The sequence below is a fragment of the Hippopotamus amphibius genome, chromosome 8 (assembly GCF_030028045.1).
Source record: "Hippopotamus amphibius kiboko isolate mHipAmp2 chromosome 8, mHipAmp2.hap2, whole genome shotgun sequence".
NCBI lineage: Eukaryota > Metazoa > Chordata > Mammalia > Artiodactyla > Hippopotamidae > Hippopotamus > Hippopotamus amphibius.
This window is the reverse complement of record NC_080193.1, coordinates 68,580,088-68,606,897: the sequence shown is the minus strand read 5'-3', so window position 1 is coordinate 68,606,897 and position 26,810 is coordinate 68,580,088. Positions and strand designations below refer to the sequence as shown.

General features: G+C 37.2%; 1 protein-coding gene across 2 annotated transcripts; it reads left to right on the top strand.

Moving 5' to 3' along the window:
• The first annotated feature begins 443 nt into the window (after window positions 1–443).
• Window positions 444–26,150, top strand: ARL5A (ADP ribosylation factor like GTPase 5A). 2 transcript variants are annotated; one of them, XM_057745179.1, is made up of 6 exons: window positions 444–790; window positions 11,889–11,949; window positions 12,400–12,547; window positions 14,288–14,371; window positions 19,313–19,464; window positions 21,519–26,150. In XM_057745179.1, the coding sequence occupies exons 1-6, from the start codon at window positions 745–747 to the stop codon at window positions 21,565–21,567; spliced, it is 540 nt and encodes a 179-aa protein (XP_057601162.1). In that variant the 5' UTR covers window positions 444–744; the 3' UTR covers window positions 21,568–26,150. The 2 variants fall into 2 exon arrangements, with proteins under 2 accessions (XP_057601162.1, XP_057601163.1); XM_057745180.1 differs by lacking the exon at window positions 14,288–14,371.
• Window positions 26,151–26,810: the final 660 nt, after the last annotated feature.

Sequence of the window (26,810 nt, the reverse complement as noted above, 5' to 3'; positions counted from 1 at the left end):
TACAGGACGGCCATAGGTAAGGCCACCCTTCTGGGTGTCCACGTCAAGAGATTTGAGATATAAAGGTAGTAAGCTTCCCTCAAAGACCCTGATGGAATGCCACGTCTTTGAAGGCCAGGACGTGGGACTTCTGGTGCAGTATGCGTGCAAGGCTGAGGATGGGCACTGGGCACTCAATGACATGTTCACATTGTGGCTCTATGGAAGAAATGCAGGAAAAAACCAAACTCGGCGGGGACGCCAAAGCAAGCAGCTCAGAGCCACCTGCCCCGACACGTAGCCTGGATCCCGGGGCTCAGTCCCGCCGCCTACAGGTCGCGTGTTCCGCAAATAAGCGCGGGAAAGGCAGGCGCCCTTTCCCAGACCCCGCCCCTCCGGCCGCGCGCCTGCGCCTTTCTGTCCTCTCCGTCCCGCCCCTCGCCTCCCCCGCCCGCCTGGTCGCCGCCGCCGCCGCAGCCCGAGAGGAGCTGGGGGAGGACGGTGGCCCGCGAGGCTCGTCGCAGACAACGCGGCGGCGATGTCCGCGAGCCAAGCGGGAGCCGCGGCGGCAGCGGCGGGGCCTCGTGCACTGCAGGGCGGCCTGGGCTTCGGCCTCCCTCCGGTTCCTAGGAAGCGGGCCGACGGCCAGCGCGGGAGCATCAGCGGCAGAGACGGAGGCTCGGGCGCGTCTCTCTCCTCCCCTTGAGCCTGAGCCGGGGGAGGCCAGGCGGCCCGGGTGGCTGGAGGGGGGTCCGCTGCCCGAGAATGGGAATTCTCTTCACCAGGATATGGAGACTGTTCAATCACCAGGGTGAGGGGCTCGGGCCGCGCGCGTCCTGCGGGGGGAGAGGGTCAGCTCCGGCTGGGTGGGTGGGGGTCTCCAAGTACTTCCGGAGTGTGGGCGGCGCGGTCTCGGCGCCGGGTGCGGGCTGCAGCGGCTCTGGGCCTGGGGCTGTTCCATCCCTCTCCCAGCTGGGGAATGGTTCCCGGCTCGCAGCCCTTTGTCTTAGGAGACCTTTCTAAGAAATCCATTCCGCAAATACACCCATTGCTCCGATTTCGATTGGGCATGGAAAAGGTTTCTTACCTCACGTCCGACGCCCCTAAATGGCCCAGCCTGGCCCATGTTTCAGTCCTTTTTCCTTCAGCAACTGGGTTTGCACATCACGGAGAAGTGCTGGGGTTCTCTGGGGTGAAGGTTATAGGTCGTGGCCCCAGCCGCACCACTGAGCAACCGAGAATGGCAGAATGCGGAAAACATGAGGAATCGCTCTTGACTTGTCCAGTGCATTCAGGTTTATGAGCCTTCTCTGCACCTACACCTCCCCCGGGGAGATTCTTCTGCATCCTGAGTAGTGATGGTCCTTTCTCCGTTTCCCGTTTTGATATGTGTGTTTAAGGTTAAGCTTCAGGTCATTTTCCTACTCGTGTTGCTTATTTAAGTAGAGGTTTTGGGGGTACTGGATTACATATGTTTAAGTGTTTCAGTGAAAGAACTTAAAAATCATATCATATGAAACATTTGTTCAGGTAACTAGCGAGTTACCAGATATGGAATGTATTATCATAAAGAGGTGCTTAAGTTCATCTAAATTCAAACATTGCCTTGAAATGCATATCAGATTTATTGAAGTCTGTTACAAAATAAGTGTAAAACTAGGGAAAGAGGATATAATTTTAACAAAGACTCCATAGTTATTAAGATACAATATACTTACTGGTGTACTTTTGTTTCTTTTTAACTCAATTTGGGTGATTCATCATCCTGGCTGTCAATAACTTAGTTTGTGTTTTCCTCTTGTGTAAGTTGGTGGTGGTGTCACAGCCCAAAGTTTTCCAGTAAAGATTTAAATGAATAGTGGCATCTATTATGTACAACCATTCCCGCCTCCTCCTTCATAATCCAGCTGCTCCTATAAGAAGGCGATGGGAAGGGAGCAGAACTGGAACTTGTGATCTGTAATGTATCTTTTAAAAAAATAAAGATGATAGTGTAGGTCACATGTGACTAAATGGAAGAGTAATATTTCAAATGATTTTCAAATGATATGGAAGATTTTCCTAAACTGGAGAAAGCCAGTTCTAATTTATACTGACTCTGGCTAGCTATTTCTGTTGAGAGAAGGGTAAGAGGGAACCAGTCACTTAACCTCTCTGGGCCTGGGTCTCACCTAGAACATCAGAGAATTTGACTATATGACTGTGGAGTCCACAAACCTGAAAACTTAATCTCTAGGTCTTAAGAATTGAAGCTTAGCATTGCTGTAATACTGGAGGTGCTTATAGTAGATAAGATCTATTCTAGTTTTTAAATCCATAATTTTGTATTATTTTTAGCAAAGCTAGTATTTCAACTCTGCTGTGAAATTTAGAAAGAATTTGCTTGTTAATTGGTCTCTAGTCCTGCAAGAAAAATTAGATGTCTCCACTTTCTATTTTGAGTTAGTGATGAAATTATTTGTCTCTGTAACTTGAATGAATTAGAACTTTGCCAGCAGCTACTTGCCAGTAGTAAATAATGACGTGTGCTTTGTTACCACTAAAAATCACTGAGTAGTGTTCTTATTACCTGTATTTTGTGGTAATTTTTGACTGGACATTTATTTCAGTGTTGGGAATTAATAGTTAAGAGAAATTAATGAAGAGAAATTAATGAAGTGAAGTTCTAAAAATTTAGATGTCACTATTTTGAAAATGTGAATAAACTGTTTCTCTCCTGTTAAATGATGTGGTTGTCTTATCAGCAGGGTCACTTTTTAAAATATTTAGCATTAAATCTAATGTCAGGTACTTGTTGGTCTTTTTAGTTCTGTATTAAATTGGATATGTATATGTGTATTAGATGTATCTTGGATGCTTTATTTTACCTTCAGAAGATACAGAACACAATCCTATGTTCTTGTCACGTAAACTCTTTGAAGAAAGTTTTGAGGGATTACAGAATTTGCTATGCTGGTGAAACTGTGTGACATTTCTCTCTCTCTCAATTTATTTATTTATTTATTTAATTTTATTGGCTGCACGCGGGCTTTCGCCAGTTGCGGCGAGCGGGGGCTACTCTTTGTTGCGGTGCATGGGCTTCTCATTGCAATGGCTTCCCTTGTTGCGGAGCTCGGGCTCTATCTAGGTGCATGGGCTTCAGTAGTTGTGGCACGTGGGCTTAGTTGCTCTGTGGCATGTGGAATCTTCCCAGAGCAGGGATCCAACCCATGTCCCCTGCATTGCTCTGCAGAATCTTAACCACTGCGCCACGAAGGAAGTCCTCTTTGTTGTTTTTTTTTAAAGCTCCCTTTAAAACAACTTTTTCAGTTTAAGCTTAGCTAGGTTGAGTACACAGTGGAAGCTAGTTGTGTATTGCTGAAACTTGAAAAACCAGAGGTTGCATTTAGGTGGTATTTAAATCAATAGGGTACAAACTTTGTCCTGGATGCTGTTTTATGTATCATTTAGAAAAGTTTCTACAGTCCTTGGAAGTAGTTGTTCTTTTCTCCTAAAAAGAGGAAACTGAGGTACCAGTGGAATGATTTTCCTAGGCGATACAACTGGTAAACACCAGAGTTAAAATACTGCAGAAATATGTTGCTGACACTTGTCTTAAAGAGGTGACTGGCATCATTTTCCCGTATGAATCCACCCCCCACCCCCACCCTCATCCCCGCCCTGAAGTGGTTTTTCAGTTTCTAAACTAACTTAAGTGTTTACAAGTTTAGAACTTTGAAGGGTTGCCACTAATATCTTTTAGTATAGAAGGGCTTACGATCAGTACTCTGTTTATTAAACAATTATTTTGAACACCTGTTTTGTGCTGGAGACTGTTCTAGATGGTGGGGATAGACAAGGAACAAAACAGACAGGACACCCTGACTTTATGTGGGGATACAGAAAATAAGCTAACTTCATCTTTATGAAGAAAATAATAGCAGTTAATACTGACGTGCAAGGTTAGATTCTACTTGTTTCGTGCAGTTGGTTTAGTCTTCACTTCACTTTTTTTTTTTTTTTTTTTACTCTTCGCTGTGGTGCACAGGCTTCTTCTTCCTGTGGCTTCTCTTGTCGCAGAGTACAGGCTCTTGGCATGTGGGCCTCAGTAGCTGCAGCACACAGGCTCACAAGTTGTGGCTCGTGGGCTCTAGAGCGCAGGCTCAGTAGTTGTGGTGCACAGGCTTAGTTGCTCCAAGGCATGTGCGATCTTCCTGGACCGGGGTCGAACCCATGTCCCCTGCATAGGCAGGCAAATTCTTAACCACTGTGCCACCAGGGAAGTCCCAGTCTTCACTTGATTTACTCTTAACAATAACACTGTGAGGCAGATAGTCTCCCCAGTTTTAAAGGGGCAAAGAAACATTAGGCAACTTGCTTCAGGCGCTACAATTAAAAGTGATAGACCTCTTCGATGGAGATTTTAATGAAGATCATCTAGTGCTTGAGTTAGTACTCTTGAAACAAACAAAACAAAACCTTTCTTTGTATAAGGATCCATGTTAGATAAAAGGAAGAACTTTCAGACACTAACCAAGACCTGTGAAAGAAGTTGTGAGGTTTCCTCATGAATAGCCTTGTTTCATTTTTCTGATTGGTTCTTAGAAGAGGAATGGTACTTTGTGAATTAGTTCTGGAGAAGCTGCCTGTGCTGTGGTACCTGGTACTGGGAATGCCGTCTCTGCTTCTGTTGTTTTTTTCATTATGTGGGAATTCAAACATGTAGAAGAGTACGTATAGAAACTGAGTAGACAAAGTGGTGAACTGTGCCAGTTACTAAAAAATTTAACTCCAAATTCACCCTTTTTGCAGGCTCTGTGGATACAGAGCTGGGTGCTTTAAATTTTTTTTTTTTTGCCAGATGGCATGATGGCTAAGCTTTGTCAGTAGACAGCATTGGAGGGACACTGCAGGAGGAGAGGGTTTTCCTCCCTGGATATGGTGTGCTTCTCAGCAGGCCCTGTCCTGTTCATGCAGTGTGGACACCTTCTCCAGTGGCTGGCTCTTGCACTGTATAGTGGTCAGCAAGCAGCTTCCTCTAGCACCCACTTCAGCTGGTTTCAGAATGGAGGCCCTCCTGATGAACAGTTTTCCCCAGCGTCCTAGAGGGAGGCATTCCCAAAAAGATCCACTGGCAAGTCTGCGCAGCTACTTCTCTGACATTCAGTGAGCCATGGCCCAGCCCTCAGCAAGCCATGGCCTGGCCCTCAGCAAGCAATGGCCCGGCCCTCAGCAAGGTCTGCGTCTCAGTCCTGGGGAATTGGGGGGGAGCGATGTTCCAGCCCTAGAGGCAGTGAATGCTCCATGTATTTGTCATTCCTTTAATCTTTAGAGTTACTTTTTATTAGCCGATTCCTCATTACTCCAATCCTCTGTAGTAGTTATTTTCTTTAAACTTTGCAAGTTCAAATTGCTTATGTGGTTTCTGTTTCCTGATTGGATCTCTACTTTTGCCATGTATAATTGTTGCTTTTTATTCAGCAAAAATTTTTTCCTCTGAAACTTCACTACTAAATGTGCTATAAATTGCAAGTTTATTTTCAAACTTTGTTTTTTATTGATGATACTTTTAGATTTTGCAAATTGAATTTTTAATATATAGTGACTTGATCAGTTATCTCCCTTCTAACCTTTATGTCTTCCAAATCTGGTTTATTTATTCATTCATACTTTATTAAGCACATGCTTTATTCTAGGCTCTATGTTAAGGCCTGAGAGAACTACAGTAAACCTGACAGAAATGGATTTTTTTTCTCCATGCAAAACAGAATCCATGGGACTTAGTGATAGTTTGGATATAAGGTGAGAATGAAGAATCAAGATGACTCTCAGTTTATCCGCCTTAGTATTTGTGTTCTCTGGCTTTGGTGTGATTTGCAGAGATAGAAGTCCTCCAGGATGACACTGACTTTTTTTTTGCTTAATGTACTGACCAGTAGTTGGTAGGATATATATTGACTCCTAGAACCTGGCAGTAAACGGAACTGGTAGGCTGCCTGGGTATATCAAAAGGAAATGAAGGGAAGCAAGCATTTTCATGACAAAACAGCAAAATATTGATTGAGAAACTAAAGTCTAAGTGATAACTCAAAATTCCATGCAGGCACTGTGACAGTGTACAGTTGTTTGGCTTATCTGAGAAACTGCTAGAATGCTGTGGCATAGATACTCTTAAGAGAAAAACCATACTAAGCAGTAAATGTGTCGTGAATCACATGCATCAAAGAATTGAAATAGCCAAACGTTTTATTACATTTTCCCATAATAACATCTTTTTGTATACATATTATATATTTTATGGAGTGTTTGTTTTGAAGTGCATTAGAACACTTTTTAGCTACAAATTTATGTCTTTCATAAAACGCAAATGGATGTGTGTTCCATCCTGGTAATGAGAGAAGCAGATTGCGGTGGTGAAAGAACCTAAGGATAGACAAAGGAAGTTGATTTTAGTATTAGCGTGAATAATTTAACCCTATTGTTGGGGTTAAACTGGCTCTTCACCATTGAGTCAGCACCTTTATCTTTGAGCCCATTGCACAATTACGTCTTAGTTTTATAGTTCTCACTGTGACACACATGCTATACCTTAGACTTAGGAAACTGTTAAAAATTTTTTGTCATGGGTGCTTTATTGTAAAAACACACAAAAATTAAAATAGAGACAAATCTTAGGAGGGAGTAGATATAAGTCAGCATTGGATGTGGCTTGTAGAAGTTTGGGTGGGATGAAGAGGTGAAGGGCCTCTGGATTATGGCCTCATTGGTATGTCCTACAAAGAGATCTACGACTGCTCCACAGAACGTGTGGCTTCTCGGAGAATTTCTAGGTTCTGCACGTTTCATGTCTGAGTCTTTCTTCCTCTTTTTCATTTTAGATATTTTAACCACTAGAAAAACCCTCATGTGTCAATATGTTAGCTTGCATTCACGTGATTGACTTTAGAAATCTGCTTCATGTTTTAAGAGCTTGGAGGAATGTTTGCATATGTGTGCATTTATAGGTGGCAGGAATTCATTGAGAAGAGGGAGGTTGTTTCCAGTATGGAGAGTGGTTTGAGTTGCTTTTTTTTTGCTTCCCGAATCACCATCTCTGAAACTCTTTTCTCCTGTTTACTCTCTTTTATTCTCCACCATGCCAGACATGAATTCTCGCCCTGTATCACCCACCATACCTTCTTGCCCCAGTGTGCTTCCTTTATTTCTAAGCACTAGTGAAGAAAGACTTAACCAAGACTACATCTTTATCTACCACAGGTTATGTTATCTAATTTCAGCTTATTGATTCTCTAGTTCATTCATTCAGTGGCTGTAAAAGATGTTGGGTCTTGAAACTGTTTACCCCATCCTATCCTCAGCTGGCAACTAATGTGTTAGGAGAAGGCAGAATCCCGTTGTGAGCCTTTTCTGCCATCTGCTTTATCTCAGTGTATGTGTGTTATTGCACCATGATTTGTTCACAGTAGTGTCACCTTATCATGTTCATCTTGTGGTCAGGTGTGATACAGAATCTTTCTTTAGGTTTTTTGTTGTTGTTTTTTGTTTTGTGTGTTTTTTTTGTTTTGTTTTGTTTTGCCTAGTTAGTCCTTCCTCACAGAGGTAGTAGATAAATACTGTGTTTGAAATCAAGAAATAAGCCTATGGGACATGGCTAAATTAAGATCACTTTAAAAAACAAAACCAGATAGGATTTTCACCTAAAAGCAGTCATTCTAGGAGGCCAGGTAGTTTTTCTCCTGTTATGTCCTACTCTTACTCAAAATACCTTTTGAAACTCCTTTTATAATTTCTTTAGAGATTCATTTAAAAATCATATCATTTAGGGATCGCACCTCATTTAACAACAGAAAGGTAATGCTCGTCTTAGCTGCCTTTTACCTTATGATTGAGATGATACCACGTGTCTCTCCCCCCCCCCTTAAAATCAAATTCATCTTCAGAGGTTAAAAGGTGTGCCACCATTGGGAGTATTCAAAACTGTGTATCTCAGGTTGTGAAAGCAATTGCAAGAGGAAAGTAGCAAAATATTTTGAAAAATGGTAGCATGGTTAGAGTAAGTGTTGAACCTCCTTAAGTGATCAAGGACCTTGTAAGAGACAGTGCCCTTGTATCTGTGATCTCGGTATATAATTCATACACACACACACACACACACACCCTTTTTATAGTCATTCCGTAGTTATTTGTCATAGATCCTTGCCTAAATTTGTATTTTTTACTTTTGCTCCTATTAATTTTGTACTGTTTTTAGAGTACCATTTTTCTCATTGGTCAAAGTGATTGATTGTATTTTCTTCCTGAGTACTGGCAAGTCTATCCAGATTTAGTCCTGCAACTGATACAAAAGGGTTTACAAAATGATGTTCCTGAAAGTTAAAAATAAGTTGACATTTTAAGAATTATATTATTAAAAATTGGTATTCAAGTGAGAAACTAAAGCTTTCATCCAAGTCAGAGGTCAGAGTATAACCCAATGTGAATTTTGTTTGTATTAAACTGTTTACAGTTGCTTGTATTACTAGAATAGAAGAAGGTATCTGTCATCAAAAGGGGAATTCTTACTTTGAGGACATAGAAAAATGTAGAATCAGACAAAATTGCCATGCCGTTTAAAAACTTCCCAGGTAAAAAGGTACCCTGCTTCAGGGACTCAGTAATCTGGCCCTGATGCAGGTATGGCCCTCCTGTAAAGGTGGATTTGTCAGTCACCGCAACTTTTTTTTGTTTTTTTTTTTAAGCTCTTTATTAGAATATAATTGCTTTACACTCTTGTACACCGCAACATTTAATACTCCCCTGATTCCGTACTCCCCAGGTAATCTGATTTTAATTCAGTCACCCTACATACTTTTCCCTAGGTAGAAACTGTATTTGTCAGGTAGTTTCATTTTCTCAGTTCCTTCACCCTAGTCATCTCTAAAGATGAAATAGATTGGGCCTGCAGTTTTAAAATGACTTTTAAGAACCTTTGTAGGGGGAGCATGCTGATGTCACTTTAGAACCCTAGTGGTTCTAAGCTGCCTGCTTTTTCTTCAAAGAAATGAATGGTTGGATAAAATGGATTGTATTAAAATATTCTATTTATTTCATCTTCATATTTCTGTAAAACGGGAGGTACCTACATAGCATTAGGAGTTCCCCTCTATGATAAATGTCAACTATTTGGAAAACATCTACCACCTGACTGCAAAAGCTTTTTCTTAAAGATCTCATTACTCTTAGGTGTTATAATCCTTAACATTTATTATTTATAGAATGAATATTAATTAATTCAGCATTTATTGAGTACCTACCTTGTACCAGAAAAAGTTATAGTTATTAGGAATATGAAGATGATTAGCATGTAATCTATTCACTTGAAGGTGCCTCATGAAGCTGAGAACATTAGTTAGTGTACGTGTAAATCATTGTAAGTGCTATATTGGGTGTGGCAGAAGAGCAGGAGAAAGTGATTTTTCTTGGGAAGCTAAACCTTAAAGATTAGTAGGAATTCTTTAAATGGAGAGTTGGAGAGGATGATTCCAGCACAGGTGAAAAACAGGCAAGTAGAGGTAGAGAACTGTTTGCTGTGAACATATGTGGCAGTTTATGAAGGGAGAATGGCTTGAACTCCAGCTTAGATACCTGGTGGTAGTGGTGAGGGATAAAGCTGAAGCCTATTCATTTGGGACTGGCTTTATTTACAAGGCTGAGGACTTGTAACTTGTTTTCCTGTCTAACTGGAGAGCCATCATTTAAGAGACTTTATTTGTTTATTTGTTTGTTCTTGGCTGTGTTGGGTCTTTGTTGCTGTGCATGGGCTTTCTCTAGCTGTGGCTAGCAGTGGCTACTCTTCGTTGCAGTGTACAGGCTTCTTATTGCAGTGGCTTTTCTTGTTGCGGAGCACAGGCTCTAGGCACGCAGGCTTCAGTAGTTGTGGCTCACAGGCTCTGGAGAGCAGGCTCAGTAGTTGTGGCGCACAGGCTTAGTTGCTCTGCAGCATGTGGGATCTTCCCTGACCAGGGATTGAACCCATGTCCCCTTCATTGGCAGGCGGATTCTTAACCAATGTGCCACCAAGGAAGTCCCAAGAGCCATCATTTAAGTAAGAGAGTGGCATTATCAGCTTTATGGTGTAGAAAAATTACTCTAGAAACAACAGGAAGGTGGATTGGAGATAGTCCACTTAGGCACAGTAAGAAATGAGGAGGACTGCAACTAGGACAGTGGGGAGGAGGCCGGTTCAGGATACATTTTTGAGGTAGAATAGAATTTAGTGACAAATGAGATGTTGGGGTTGAGGGACTCCAAAGGCACCTGAATTAATGGTAATACCATTAAGCAAATTAAGTAAGATAGAATTAAGAACAGGTCTGAATATTGGATATGTTGAGTGACACTGTGTCTATCCACTAGGTAGATTGGAGTTTAGGAAGGATTTGGGAACATGGATTAGGAACTGTCTTTCTTGGTGGTAGACACTGCCCATGCGCTGTCTTAATTATGACATAGCCCTGAAAGATAGGTAGTGTTGTCTCTGTTTTATAGTGAGAAAGCTTAAGGTTAGAGAAGTAAGTCATTTGCTCAGGGTCATATAACCACATGTATTTTTCCATTTTGTTCTGTTTGTTGCTGTTTAACAAGCCAATCCCAAATTGTATGACTTAAAGGAATAATTTATTACTGTTTCTCATGAATCTGTGAGCTCACTGAGCTCAGCTAGGAAGTTCTGGCTTGGGGCTCACTTGATTACATTTGGATAGTGGCTAGAACTGGAGTCATCTCCGGCTCCACCTGGCTGCATATCCAAGGTGGCTTCTTTATTTGTGTGTTTGGCGTTCAGTTGGAATGGCTGGAATAGCTGGGGGCAACTGTGTGTCTCTCTCTACAGGGTCAGGTTCAGCCTGGGCTTCCTCACTCATGTGCATAGCAGTCTCTACAAGGTCAGGTTCAGCCTGGGCTTCCTCACTCATGTGCGTAGCAGTCTTGGGGTAGTCGGACTTGTTACATGGTGTCTGGCTTACCCCAGGGGGAGTTGTCCAAAAGCCAGGCAGCAGCTGCAAGTTGTGTGATGATCTAGGTATGGAAGTCACACAGCGTCACTTCTGCTGCATTCTGCTGGTTGAAAGTGAGTCATAGGACCAGCCAGGATTTAAGGGGGGAATTTACAGGGGCATGAGTATCCAGAGGCCATCTTTGGAGATTAGCTTCCTCCACACACTGCTGTCTTTGGGAGTAGTTTTTAGACAGGATGGCAATAGATGGGCCCCAAGATGCCTTGCTAAAATGTGAAAGGAGTACAAGAAGACAACTCTGGGAAACATGAATGTTTGAAGGAGGACCCAAGGAAGAGGAGCCAGTGGGGAAAAAATAAACATCAAGAGACAGAGGAAGAAAACTTGGAAAAAGTGATGCTGTAGAAGCCAAGGGGAGAGGGAGTCACTGCCAACATAGCTATAGGTCCTTAAATTTGGTTAGAAGGACTGTATGGTTCAAATGTACTCAGATAGCTTACAGTTGCCTTCTGCCAACAGCTTTAAAAGGCTGCCCTTTTTTCCCTTTCCCATTCAGCCCATCTCACCTATACATACCCAGTTAATGCCTAAAATTCACATTTAGAACTTAAGTGACTTAGTCAGATGTGAAACATTTATACCTAAGTCAGTTAATTGTTGTGATTACATTTAGGATACTTTACTGAGAGTAGGCTTCCATAGAGTGGGGAGAACGTACTGCTTCTGGCTTCCTAGAGAGATGAGAGTTCTCTATGTAGAATTGAGGGGGATAAGGAGGTTAGACCAATGGTGTATTCTGGTCTTGCGTCGATGCTCTTTTGAGTTACAAGAAGGTATAAAGTGCTGTTCACTGAATTATACCATACCTAGAAAGAAATGGGAAATTTAAAAATTTTTGTTTTTGATAAATAAATCACTAGTGTTTTCTTTTTTCAGAGCACAAAGTCATCATTGTCGGGCTGGATAATGCAGGAAAAACTACCATCCTTTACCAATTGTAAGTACTAATTGGTTAAAATTTTTTATTTTATTGCTTATAGTTACTTTTTCTGCCTGAGTGATATTTGATTAATGAAAGCAATAAAAAATTATATGGAATCCAAATTACTCTATTAGAAGGCAGGTTGGCCATGAACCAGGAGCCAAATTTAAGCAACTGTTTCTAGAGAGCTAGGAATTTATGACATTGAGTATGTTGTTGTTTTGCTTGTAAAGAGTAGAGAAATATTTGTTTATATAGTTTCCTGGAATGAACCTAGAGTATCACAGGTAGTCCATTACCTAGTTCCACCTCTGTTTAAACCCTTCATTCATTCTTATGAGCTAGAGGAAAGGGGACATTTGGGTATAAAATATAAAAGGAGGTTATGCCGATTTATCCCTTAATTGAAAAATGTTCAATCTAGCTTCCTTGCTAATTGTAATATACTTGCACTTTTTTTCCCAGTTCTATGAATGAAGTCGTACATACGTCCCCAACAATAGGAAGTAATGTAGAAGAGATAGTGATTAATAATACACGTTTTCTAATGTGGGATATTGGTGGCCAAGAATCTCTTCGTTCTTCGTGGAACACTTACTATACTAACACAGAGGTATGTTTCTTAACATACTAAGTCTTCTATGAATGTAATGCTTGGGAAACACCTTCTAGATGTGAACTTTTATAGTTAATTTTTTTGAAATATCACAGTATGTTAACATAAGTAGAGTTTAAACATAGTGGAATCTTTCATTCTCTCTTTCAGGGTCATTGTTCTGTATATCCATTCTCAATGAACCTCTGTTGAGAGAATTGGTAATTAATTTCTCTGACTTTATGTTGATCCCAGAGCTTGCCTTCAGTAGTTGTTTCCATAAAGAATTCCATTTCACAGTTTGTAATTTGATTTCTTTCTTACTGTTTGTGTATTTGTGTCTGCATAGAGAAAATCCTAGTTAAATGAGAGGGCTCTGATGGTTTGAATTCCTGGTCAAAATTTTACTGTGTATTTTCTTTCATGCAACACAATTGCATATTAAAGAATTCTTTTTCTTTTGATTATAAAGCAGTTTAGACATAATCATATGTTTTATTTATATATTATTTCCCAAGAGGAAATTTCTGACCTATGACATTGGAGCTTCACTGTATAGACCTTATAAGATTAGGCTGTGACAGTTGTTTTTGTAGTGTTGGTTGTAAATTAATATATCTCCAGATGCATATAGGGATGAGTATATGTCATTAAGGCACCATAAAGTGTCTCTAATGACCTGATCCCCTAACACTCCATTAAGCATTGGATCATGTCTTTTGGAGAAGGAGGGGTACATATGATTAGTGTTCCTAAATATAAAATGCTACAGATATCAAATTCATGGCAACACCTTGAAAATTAATAGCTTTGTTGAAAAGGCTTGGAGTAGAACGGGTCTTATAGTAATAAAACCACGTATCAGTAAGGTCCTAAGTGAGAGAAGAGGTACAATAGCAGTTCTCTTATCCGTCTGCATTGTGGTTGATGAAGAATAAAAAAGATCCTGAAAATTGCACATCCAAATTCATTTGGAAATGAAAAGCATTTTTTAAACAATAAATAATGCATGCTAATAATAGGCAATTGAAATTAACTTGGGCATAACAAATGTCATCATAAAGTGATGCTATCAGCTCCTGTTTCCCTGGTGCCTTTTGGTGCTCATGGAGTTGAAGAAGAGACGCAACGTAGCTCAGTCCTGCACAGCTCCTTTATGAGTCTTTGATTGTGTCTTCTGATGCTAGTCTCATCATTAGTTCAGGAAAGAGTTGTGCTTACAGGTAGCAGGTGCCACTTATATAAGGAAGAGAGCATGGCTTTAGATATAGATTTATTCTTTGAGTTTGTTGATTTTTTAAAATTGATTTCTTTGTCACATTATTCTCAAATATATGCCCTTTTAGATTTTTAAATTGACATTAATAAATCGTGTCTGTCTAGAAGTAACTTAAATTTAGGACCATAATATATTTTTGTCTTATTGGCTTATAATGCAGATAGGCCTGTTAGCATTCAAGATATTATTTGAGAAAACAAACGTTATATATTGGTTAGAATATTAGCAGAATATTCTAATAGAATGATATCACATTGTCTTTTATTTTCTCCTAAAAATTAGTAAATATGTTTGAATTAAGGATCAGACCTTTAGGCTTCACAATGTATAGTGGGTATCTCTGGTTTTCCAATAATACCATACCATAAGGTTCTAATTTCTTGATAGTTGTTAGCCTGTAAATCAAATAAACACTTGATAAATTTTACAAATATCAAATTATGTAATCACTAATGTTTTTTTTTTTGTAATTGTTTTAGTTTGTAATAGTTGTTGTGGACAGTACAGACAGAGAAAGGATTTCTGTAACTAGAGAAGAACTCTATAAAATGTTAGCCCATGAGGTAAGTAGGATTCTGGCATTAGATGTGTGTGTGGGATATTTCTATCACGTTTGTACTTTCTACTTTCTCATGAGGATACTATTTCAAATTAAAAAAAAAAATCTTTGTCTTCTGGCCATGCCTGCTTTATAATTTTGACACTTCCCAACTTGGAAGCATATCTGGAAGCAGCAGAAACATTATGGAGTCAGTTATAAAATTTTAATTCTATTTATCTTAGATAAATTTGGTCTAGAAGTTTTCCTGGACAAAGAGACCCAAATTGGCTTTCATTTTGCATTTTCAATAGATTAATTATACAGAGAATTATCATTAGAAATAAGATTTTACAGTGTCAGGGACACATAGCAAGTCTTGATTGTAACTCAGTTATCTGACTAATATTTAAATTTGTTGCTCTTAGGTCTCTGCTATTGTTCCTTCAACTGAACAAAACTATATAACTAGCCATATTTTCTTAGTCCTTGAGAAATATTACTGGTAGCATAATTTGAAGATTAAGTAAACTGAATAATATAGTCAGTAATGATAATAGTAACCATAAAATCATAATGTTTATAATACAGTAGTGCCTCTCTATCAGCAGAGTTTTGGTTTTAGGATGCCTGTGGATACCAGAATCCAAAGATGTTAAAGTCCCTTATATAAAATGACATAGTATTTGCATATTACCTATGTACATCCTCCTGTATACTTTAAATCATCTCTAGATTACTTATAATACCTAATACAATGTAAATGCTATGAAAACGTGCAGCAAATTCAAGTTTTGCTTTCTTGAACTTTCTGAAACTTTTTTTTCCTGAACATTTTCAGCCTGAGGTTGGTTGAATCTGTGAATGCAGAACCCATGGATAAGGAGGGCTGACTGTAGTGGCAGTTGATTATTTTTATATGCCTTTTATTGCAGATGTTACTTTTTCAACTCAAAGGTGGAAGTAGAAAAGTTAATATTTAGATGTGTTGCATAATTTTTTATTTCAGTGGAATTTTAATAAAGCTTAAGAAAACTGGGATATCTTTGTAATGAAGTCATATTAATTTTAATATGGATTCAATGATTTGCTTTTGAGATTTTCATTAGGAGTTTTGGTATGTTGCAGATGTAAGGACACTTAGTAAAGTGGTTATGTAAATTGAAGTTTTTGTTTTGCTTGTGAATGATCATACTCACCAACATGTATCTTCCCCTCTTTTGGACTGATTCTAGCAGTTGTGTTAAACCCTTTGGGGTTTTTGGGGGAAAAAAAAAAACAAAAACGCATCTTGCCTTTGTACATGTATTTAACAACTTTCGATACTAGTTTGAGAAGCAGTAAGCAATAAAAGAGGCAGGGGACTAAGGGTTTTTGAAATTTCCCCTTTGCATTTTACAAGAATGCATCATTGTTCATTTTATACCAAAGGGTCGTTTTATTGTTGTTTTATGAAGACTAGGAAAAGAAAAATAAAACACAAAATGTGTTTGTGTCTACTATATTTTTTACTCTGTTAACAGGTAGCCTCCCTATTTGATTCTTACTCTAATTGGCCAATATGTAGGAGGATCAGTATTATGAAAAGCCCAATCGTAGGGCTCAAAGTCATTGAATTTTATAAGTTGGGTCATTAACTTGGATAGATCATTTAACCTCATCTGTTATGGATTAGTATGCTGAGGCCCAGTAGTTTATGTGACTTGACCAGCTTTTGAATTTAGGTATTCACGTTATTCAGGCTCTTTGCTAGGAAAAAAAAGTAAAAGCCAGAAATAGGCCTAGCTGGAAAGTGAAAGGAGAAAGGATGAGATTACCAGAGAAGAAAGGAATTACAGGTGAAGTTGTGAGCTAAAGTAAGCCACTTAATAGGGTCAGGAAGAGCCAAATAGGCAGAGTTCTGGGGAGGGATTTCTGGGTGAAGGATGAGAATGTGTGAATGAAAAACAGATTTTGACATGGGTTAGTCATATGTTCCATGTATACCACAATAACCAACAGTCTTATTATCATCACCAGTAATGATTCTATGTATTACTAAATACGAAATTGTATGAAACATTTAAATACATTTCTGAAAGCTTCATTTTAAATGAAGCAGAAAACTTTGAAGCTCATGAATTTTTAAAAAGTTCCATAGACGAAAGGATAGATGAATTTTCTTCAAAATGACTCAACTTCTAGGAATTGTCTTCACAAATGAAGCTTTGGGACAACAAAAAATGAAGCTTTGAGAAACAAATTGATGACTCCATATGACATATAGAAGATGCTAAGTAAATATGTCTTGCATGTGCTATTATTCATTTTCTTGACTAAACTAAAAAATATGTTTAGACTCTTAAGAACAGAAGTCTATGATATATAGCAGAAGTTTTTCAAAGTGTTTAAAATGGGTGATGTACAAAAGATCACCACCATTTACTTTGTACTTTGACCTCTTGTTGAGTCAAGTAGAACAGCCTTAATCCAGTGTATCTCTTTTCTAGTATTACCATAATGCCTAATTAGTTTTGAGGTTATTTAATAAAAAGTAAAGGAAGATTTTGTTTCCTTTCTTCCTAAATATTTAAAAGTAGGTAATATAGCTTAAAAAAAAAGTCAAGAACCCTAAATAAAAAAATTTGAGCCTATGAGATCTAGAAAAATTACATCCAATGTGGATTTTTTTTTTTCTTTTCTTTTTTTAAGGCCTTTTAATAAATGGCTTTATTTCTTATGTTTTTCAGTTTTGAGTCTGGGGTTTCTCCAAATAATTTTGTTACTAAAAGTGATAACTGTAAGTTACTTATAAATAAAATAGCATAAATTATATGTCCTAACTTGTGCCAAGTATATCTGTTGTCAGATATTTCTAAAGTTTGTTCTTTGAACATGCCAGCATTGGCAGTCCTGACCTATATAGAAGATTTCAACACACAGTGGCAAAGATAGTGAAACCTAGATGGTAGGAAGATAGGAATTAAATCCCTTGGAAAGTCCATCTACTCAGTGATTCAGCTATATATCAACTATTGATAATTGTTCCATTTTCTGATTAGGATAACAGAAAAAATATCCATATACTTGGTAATGTGTATGTGCACCAGTTATAGTTCATACTTTCAGATTTTTGCCTTATATAAATAGACATGTGAACTGAACTATCGGTGAAACAAATTGCATAGGAACTCTTAAAACTTAGTTGTTCTAGAGTATCCCTTTCTGACCAAACTATTCATATAACTCTGTTCTTATCTGTAGTAGTATAGTTGCCATCCTGCAGAGGGCACTGTAGCTAAATCAGCCTTCATTGTTATGTAAAACAAAGTGCAGAACTCCTATGAAATTTACTACTTGTATTTCTAATTTACATCAGAAAGAATCAAAGAAGTCATTGAAACTCTATTCTAACAAGAGTGAAATAATATGGAGCAATGTCAGTTGAAACCTACTGAAGACTTTCTTGCTTCAGACACATTCACATGATTGAAACCAAAATATTCCACTGACATCCCTAAGAAGAAGATAGCATTCAACACAGCTGGGAAAACTTGCAAACATAACACCAAAACCTTAGTTTTCTCAGTATCTCTTAAAATATATAGGCAGAATTTTATGAGAGTTTAATCCACTTGTTGAGTGCATCTATCATGGTTTCTTAGCCCAGGATCCACAAATGGACTTTAAGATATCTATTAACACCCTAAAATTGTACGTAAACTTTTTTTTGGCATATATACATATGTACATTTTTATGAGGGAAAAGTCCATAACTTTCCATAGGTTATCAAGGAAGCTCCTGGCTGTAAAAATGGTTGGGAGACAGGAAGGTAGAGTACAGCAAAAGGAGATAACCTTTGGTCTTTTTTGTGAGTAAAGTATTACATCAGTCATTTGGGGGCATGCACAAGGGTAAAGCTAATCCTCATTTCCAGAGCAATAAGTGAACTAATATCTGTTGAGCTGTCGCCAAACCCAGGTACTGAACTGAGTGCTTTAAATGTAATAATTCATTCACTCAAACTACATCCCTAGGGAGGTAGGTGGTGGTCTCAGCATTTTACAGATGAGGGGCAGCAGCTGTAGTAGGAAGATCTCTGCTCAAACCTGGCTCTATTATTGAGTAGTTATGTGGCTTTGTATGAGTTACTTATATCTGTGTCTTAGTTTCCTCATCTGTAAAATGGGAATAATAAAGCCTACCTTGTAGTAGTCTTGTGAGGATTAAAGAGATTTTATCCGGGAAATAGTATGATGGGTGCTTGGCTCAGATTAGATTCTCAATAAATGTTAGTTATGAGGAACAGATTCAGAAAAGTTAAAGAACTTGCCTCAAAGCATAGAAGTGGTAGACCTTACTATCTATTTGGGAAATTTGTTAAGTTTAATGGCAGTCTAAGAAGGCCCTATCAAATATTTAAATCTAAGAAATCTTCATGGACAGAGATAGAAGAGTTGTGTCTCAGAAGATGAATAGGATTGGTTTAGGATAGCACCTCTCAACTGAGAAAAGTCCTAAGGCCTAAGGCGTATATTGTATATAATGAATTAGTTTAATTCCTATGCATCCAGATAGGTATAGATACCTATATCTCAAGTACAGGTTGGTGTGGAATTTTGAAAAGCTTTTGAGTGCCATGCTAAAGAGTAGTTCTTAGCAGCCATAGAAGCCTAGTTTGGGGTTGGGAAAAGGGTTAGATATGTATTAAATTGAAAGATGTGACTGTTTGTTAAATATAGCACTTAGGACCATAAAAATGTAATCCAGAACTAAGAAATATGTAAATCCATACAAGTATAGATGGATTTATTAAAATGTGTTCAGTTTGATGTTTACTTTTCATCATAAGAGCTATGAGATACTTTTATGTCAAGTAGTTGAGAAATTCTAGGTTACAAAGATTGTCAAATATAATCTTTTAATTAAATTGGAAAATGTATGAAAAAAATGAACTGGCCCTTACAGTTTTGTTTGCTTTTATAGGACCTAAGGAAAGCTGGATTGCTGATTTTTGCTAATAAACAAGATGTTAAAGAATGCATGACTGTAGCAGAAATCTCCCAGTTTTTGAAACTAACTTCTATTAAAGATCACCAGTGGCATATCCAGGCATGCTGTGCCCTTACTGGCGAGGGGTAAGATGTCTTCTTCATGAATAACATGTATTTAGCTTTGAAACATGTCTTTCGTTTTAAAATCAAATATTTAAGGTTACCGTGTACAGAACTTTGTAAGGGAAAGGTGTGTAAGTCATAGTCCGTGTCTACAATGAGAGAGTTTTTAGCTGGTTCTGTAAAGAAACACAGCATGCACAGAATACACATAAATGTACTGAACGAATGCATGTGAGCATACGGACGATGGAGTTGCTGTAGGAATTCAGACAAGTGGGCTTGTCATGGGAGCTGGAGAAGTCAGGGAGTATCAGTAGTTCCTGCACTGGCAGTGGGACTTACACACTAAGAAAGGAACTAACTTGCTGGGCATGTCCTGTGCCTTGAACGCTTTCTATAGAGCATATCATTTATACCTAACATTCAGGTAGACCAGTTGTTTTTTATTCACATTTTCGGCATGAAGCTGAAATAGAAGATGATTTGCACATGGGACTGGTCTGTCAGAGGTCTTTAAGCAGAAGCACTGATTATAATACTAAATTTGACAACAAAGACAAGTCACCTAGGGTTGATAAAAGATTTAATTTATTTACTTTGAGTAATTGTGTGGAAAATACATCTTTAGCTAGGATATGTATGAACCCTGGCAGTTTTATTTTTAAAAGGGGATGTCAACAGATGATGGTCGCTTTTCAGTTTGGGGTTGATGTAGACGTCCATGTGCAGCAGTGAGCAAGTGGAGATATTTGGTTCAGGGGGAAACGTTGTTTCCCTGTGCAGTCTGACCACCTGGGTCTACATTCTTGGTGTCAGCGTTGGTGGCATTTTGACCCCCGCCTCTGCCGTTCGCTGGCCTCTCTGAGCCCGGCGCCCTCTGTAGTGCAGGAAAGGTTCTGGTCTTAGTGTTGTGGGGATGAACGAAGGTAATGGATATTAAGTGCTTGGCGCGGTTTCTAGTTTGCTATTAGGTAACTGCTATACCTTTAACAGTTTGGAATTAAATAGTTCACTCACCTGTTATCATTTTGTATCATTTCCTATGAGTAGTTTAAAAGTAAGGAACTGAGTCATAGAAAAGTATGGGCCAACACCAGGACAACCATTTATTTACCTCATTGCCTTTTTTTTCCTTCTGTTTTTAGTCATCTTTTACATTACTAGACTCATACACAAAAATCTGAGTTCTGGCTTTTTAAATATTAATATGGTAGTATTGTTTCTCATATCTATAAAAGCTCCTCATAGGTAATGGTTAATGCTTCATAATAGTCCTTCATTTTGTTATAAAATTATGTGTACAGCCATTTCCCTCTTGCTAAAACATTTAGATTCTTTTATCACAGTGAATATCTCTTTCTAAATTTGGATTATGTTCAATTACCCATTGTTCAGTGATAACTGGTCTTAGTGATAATGAGATTTTATTTCCTTCAGATTTTTTAAATATATAGATGTAACATAACTGTTCTGTGCATTCTTTGTTTTAACAACTGTACTATATATTTAATATCCTGCCATTTCTACTTCATTTATATCATAAGCATTTTATCATATTGTAAGGTAGTCTTTGAAAGGAAGTTTTTAATATTTCATCATATGAAATTGTTTCATAATTTGTTAAATTTTTTCACTATTGCCAGACATTTCAGTTTTACTTTTTCCTATTAAGAATGCTTTCATGAATAATAGTAATACATAAACCTGTCTTTATCTCTGATTATTTTTTAGGATATATTTTTAAAAGTAGAAAAAGGGGTAGAGTATTGATATTTTAAACATTTTTGATACTTCTTGCTAAGTTACTTCCTATGGGCATTCACTGTGTAATTATTGTGCTCCTTGTATGTGTCAGGCAGTATTCTAGGCACTAGAGACATAACAGAATCAGAAATACATGGATGCACTCAATGGCTTTACCACACAATAGCACCAACATTGAATATTACTGATTTTTTAATCTTTTTCATTTAGATAGATAAAAAATGATGTCTTCTTTTAGTTTTACTGTTCATAGCTTTTTAGTTCATAACTAAAATATCTTAGTTAATCAAGATATTTTATTTTCTTTATAGATTATGCCAAGGACTTGAATGGATGATGTCACGACTTAAGATTAGATGATCTCTACTGACCTCTCTCATAGACTTTGTATAAAGGAAGTGCTGGACTTTACGTGAAAGCTGCAAAAATGAATGGTTTAGATATATTTATAATAAACTGATTTAAACATTTAAACTTTTTCTATAAGAAGAAAAATTAAGACCACTTATTTGAAAACAAAGATTGTCTCACCCTTCAGTCTGCTTTCTCATTAGTTCCTTCCAAAGCAAGGTCTTAAAGCTGTGATTGACATTTTTCTCATAAAGAATCCTCTCAGGACGGTGTGTAGCCTGTGGTAAGTACAAGGGGAGAGGAGGACATTTTTAACTTTAAGAGCTTTATTATCAGTGTAACCCTCCCTAGTTGAATGTTGTTCTCTTCCTGTTCCATTATGTCAAAATACAAATCACAGATACTTAGTTTCCAATATTTTAAAACGTAATGTTACTTATGAAAAGTGTTTTGCATAAGGTTGTGTATGTATTGTGTATATACCTCAAGTTCAAGTTAATGGCTTTGATTTATGTTCTTACAAAAAGCAAATAACACAAAAATTAATAATATCCTTAGTTATATAACCATAATGAGATGAGTACTGGCATTGGTGGTAAGAGCCATTTTGTACTTCCATGTTCTCCGTATCATACTAACCAACCCCAAAATCATTGAGCTGCTCTTAAAAAAAAAAGAAAAGAAAAAGAGAAGAAAAAGCTTGACTTTGTATATCTGATTTTTTTGTTGACCAAATCACACACATGGAAACATGTAATCCAAGTGAGTGGAATATCTGTCATGTTCTTGACTTAGTATTACTAATGGGCAGAAGTGCATGTGGAGCAATTATCAGATTGCTCCCTTTATTGGACCTTATGCCATCTAAATTTACTGAGTAAATTATTAATCCATTAATCAGGCAATCATTACTTGTGATTAAAATTATCGAGTGATTTTTTTCAGCATTAATTGGAAACTTGTGTGAAATATGTCTACCCAGAGAAGTATCACACTATAAATATTATCAAATAATTTAGCTACAGTCTTTTTAGATATTAAATTGTATGTCAAATATTTAAAGTGAATTTGAGATGAAAAGTAAAGCATATTTTCTAAGCAACAAAGATAATTTCTTAATTTGAAAATTTCATATTTCTTAACTTAGGAGTTAGAACGGTTTGAGGGTTTTTTTGTGTCTGTAAGTTTTCTTTTATCATCTTACACCACATGAATGCACTGTTTGACAGTTACAAAATATGAATCTTTTTTAATGCTTTTAAGGATTTGGTTTAAAAATTGATAAAACGTAATGTATTATTTTTACTAAGAAGTAACTTGGCCCCCAAACCTTTTATGTTTCCTGAGTTTTGTTTGTTTGTGTGTTTTTTCCCCAGCATCTAGAAGTCTAAGATATTTGTTATAAATGTAAACAAACTTATCCTAAATGTGTTAAAATATATTCTTGGGTACTCTGTTGTTATATCTTTCATGCCCTGAAAATCTGATGACTAATCCAAAACTGGCATGTTTTAGAATATTCAAGAAAACAAAAACTACTTTTAATACCAGCCTTTTAGATTTCAAAGATTTTGATGAGAAATAATAAGTATTGACAAAACTTTGAAAGTTCCTTTTTATAAAATATAAGATACTCATTATATAAATCCAAATCAGGCATGGGAGATTAGTGTTTAAAATCAGATGTTTTGTGTTTTATATTTGTATTATAATGTTCAAAATACAAGTATAACATTTTAATATTTGTCAGCTTGCTTTTACAAAAGTATTGGGTTGGCCAAAAAATTTGTTCTGGTCTTTCTGTGAAATGTTATGGAAAAAACCCAAATGAACTTTCTGGCCAACCCAATAAATCCTAAATTACTAGGCTTTATTTGTTCATATGTCTTCATACTTTTTCAAATCACCATAAGGAATTGCTTGTATATGAAAAACCCAAAACTATTTTGTAGATGCTGCAGTGTCATCAGAGACAAATATTCTGTAAAGTAGCCCAACAAATCCATACCTTTTATCCTTTTTGTCTTCTGGTTTGAATAATCATGGATTAGTCCCTTGAATTGCTACCACATCAGTTCAGCAATATACCAGCACATTCCCTTGTCATCAAGGTGTTGGCTAAAATTTATTCTCAATTGGATGTTTAAAGCACGTACTGCATTTTTACAGTTGGTTTAGTGATTGACATGGCATTGTGAGAATGCATGAAATCTTATACCACATTTATAAAACATGCTTTTTTTGTTATAGTGTACCTTCTTGGCCAAGCATAAAAAATAAGGTGGTAGCTTTATACTTGTGCATAAAACCAAAATTACAATGGGAAAAATTTTTTAATTTGTGTATGAAAATATATCAAAATAATTGTAACAGTATTACTTCCAAATAATATGAAGAGCCTCATGAATAGTCATATTCGTGATTTATATGTAATTTTTAAGTGGAATTAAGCAAACGGCAATGCTTTTGGTTTTTTAACTTGCTACTTTTGGGTGTAAACAAACATCTTATTTAGGGTTATTATGCTCAGCTTTGAAAAGAACAAAGCATCATACCTCTGTACATGTGGCTAGATTTAAATATCCTATGTTTGATACTAATTTTGAAAGTTGTATAACTTTGCCCGATATCTTGGTAAAAGTAACCATATTGCTATATGCATTTAAATACGTTTCATTTTGTCATATTACATTCAGAAAGTTTATCCTACACATTCTAATGAGGATTGTTTGAAATTTTTAGTTCTACTTTCTTTGGCCCTCATGGATGGGCAAACAATACATTGAAGGCGGGTGGTTTGGGAGGCAAGGGAAAGTGGGTAGGGAATATGACATGTTGCCTTAAGAATAAAAAAGTGCTTCAGCACTGCTGTCTGGCATTTTTAATGCAGGTAATTAAAGTGATTTTAGAAGCATGGCATGGAACAGAAAAGAATTTCTGTCTTCTGGTCTTCAAGTGCCTAGTAGGTAGTGACGTTGAGATCACAGAGACGTGCAGGGCACTGAGGAAAGGCAGGAAGTCCCTGAGATGTTCTTTTCTTTTTTGTCTGAGTGTATAGTATTAAGATGCCTAGAAATGGGATTCTGTTTCCCCTCTCGTAGGCACTTTACATTTCTTGCTGTGACTACAGCAACCACATACAGTACAGACAACCTCAAAATTTGTTTATATTAGTGTAAATAGAAAAATTGTAGACAGCTTTCTAGTTTTCTCTGCAGGCATTTTTGGGAATGTATCTGTAGTGTGTTCTACTTGGTATATAGGGGATAGCAGCACATCCCAGGTTATCTGTGGACTTTGGGGTCTTCTCTCAGTTGCCCAGTTGTATCCTGAATCAGTCCATCTTTCAAGGCTGGGTAGAGACAAGGTTTCTTTGCATGACTTAATTTTGAACCCTCCCACTGTCCAAATAGAATCTGGAACGTCTTGATTCAGGATTGGCTTTCCCATAGCTCAGCCATCCCCTGCTCTCCTGTATCTTCATTCCCCATCAGTGAAGATATGTTATCTTGGTCCTTGGATATTCTAAACTTTACCTATGTCCATTGTTCTCCAAACTGCTAGTTTCTAAGTTGGTTCTCTGGTTCTTTGCTATCCTCCACTGGTTGATTCATTGATTTGCACTTTGCTCATTAGAGAATATTGTCAGAGTTGTTGAGTACATCACCAGACTGGCTTGCTGTGTGCACAGCACATAAATACCAGCAGTAGAGTCCTTTAAATTATACTGTAGTTAACATCTTAATACTTCTTAATCTTAGCTTCTCACACTGAAAGGTAGATTCTGAAAGATAGGAGAACTACCTAGACTGCCAGCTCTTTGAGCTACTGGTTTGCTACGTGAAAGGGGTTAAATTGTATGTATATTATCTTCCCATTACCAAAAAATGGGTTACATTTTGAAGAATATCAGCACAAATAATTTGAGTTGGAAAAAGACACCAAACTAAATTCATATGTAGTGTTTTTAACCTGAAGACATCCCCACATCCTTAAAACCGTAGACCTCATTCCATTTTTTTCTTCATGTTTACTTAAAGAACAAAGATAAACATTGGCTGTCTAAAGGAATTAGTAATAAGGAGCCTGTCTTTACAAAATGAATCCGTTGAAATGGACTTTGAAAAACATCAATATTATCAGTCATCATGTGTTGACACTATAGACGCAAACATAATATACAAAATACTTTTTTTTAAAGTTCCACTTATACAAAAATAAAACTTCTATATCATGCTCCCTCAAAGAATGTATGATAATTTTAAGACCAGAATGGTGGCATAAAAGAAAGACAGAATTTAAAAACTTTGGATGCTAAAAAGTGACTGTTTCTATTAAACCCTAAAATTGTGTGTAGAATTGTGAAGAAATTGTAACCGGATACAGTTGGGTAAATTATGCACTATTTCTTATCAATTGTTTAGCCCTTGTGTATTGTCCTAAACACTAAAGTTTAAATCTTTATGGTCTTGCCCATTAGATATTGTGTTCTTTGGTAGAGAATTCCCACAGTCTGTACTCAGCAAGTGCCTAAAATTGATTTGTGTTGATTTTTAAGTCCATCTAATAAATTATATGTGTTTTCTATGGTATTATATGTGGTTGGCTTACTGATGATACAGCCTTGAGGGTTTTTAAATCATAGTTTTTACTTTGTTTGACTAAAAAAAAGCCTTGAAACTGAAAATACCCTTCCTAATGCTGAATAAACCATAGGTTAAGGGAAGCATGAGCAAAACCATGTTTTCTCTTTCCTAATGCAAATATTCCATGACCCTGGTATTAGTTAATGCAAACACTAGAAAACTAGACTCTGTTTCTGTTTAAAATAGTTTTAACATACAGAAAATTATATTGTGTGTTTTAAAATGTTAGTAAAAGTTTGTTACTTGTGTTAGGGTAGCCTCTTAGTTCTGCTCATACTTAGTGGTTAGTTATTTTGAGTCCTGTCATTTAGACATTGAGTAATTTCATGTGTGTGCACACCAGAATCCTTCCTCTTTAGATCCTCCTTATAAAATGAAATGTTTGATAGAACTGTGTTTCTCATGTTCATTCTTCCTTCCTTCCTTCTTCCTTCTTCCTTCTTTTTCTTTCATTTTCTTTCTTTTCTTCTTTTTCCTCCTTCCCTCCCTCCTTCTCTCTCTCTCTCTCTCTTTCTTTCGTGACTATAAACTCTGGGGGCAAAGACTTGACTGTATTTTCAGTGATTCACAATTACAATTTGTTTATATTTTAAACAATCTTGCATG

Bases quoted from the DNA above. Each gene is read 5' to 3' on its own strand.
- ARL5A (XM_057745179.1), top strand. From the start codon at position 745: ATGGGAATTCTCTTCACCAGGATATGGAGACTGTTCAATCACCAGG. The intron at 791-11,888 runs GTGAGGGGCTCG...TTCTTTTTTCAG, and splicing joins GAGACTGTTCAATCACCAGG to AGCACAAAGTCATCATTGTC. The intron at 14,372-19,312 runs GTAAGTAGGATT...TTGCTTTTATAG, and splicing joins ATAAAATGTTAGCCCATGAG to GACCTAAGGAAAGCTGGATT.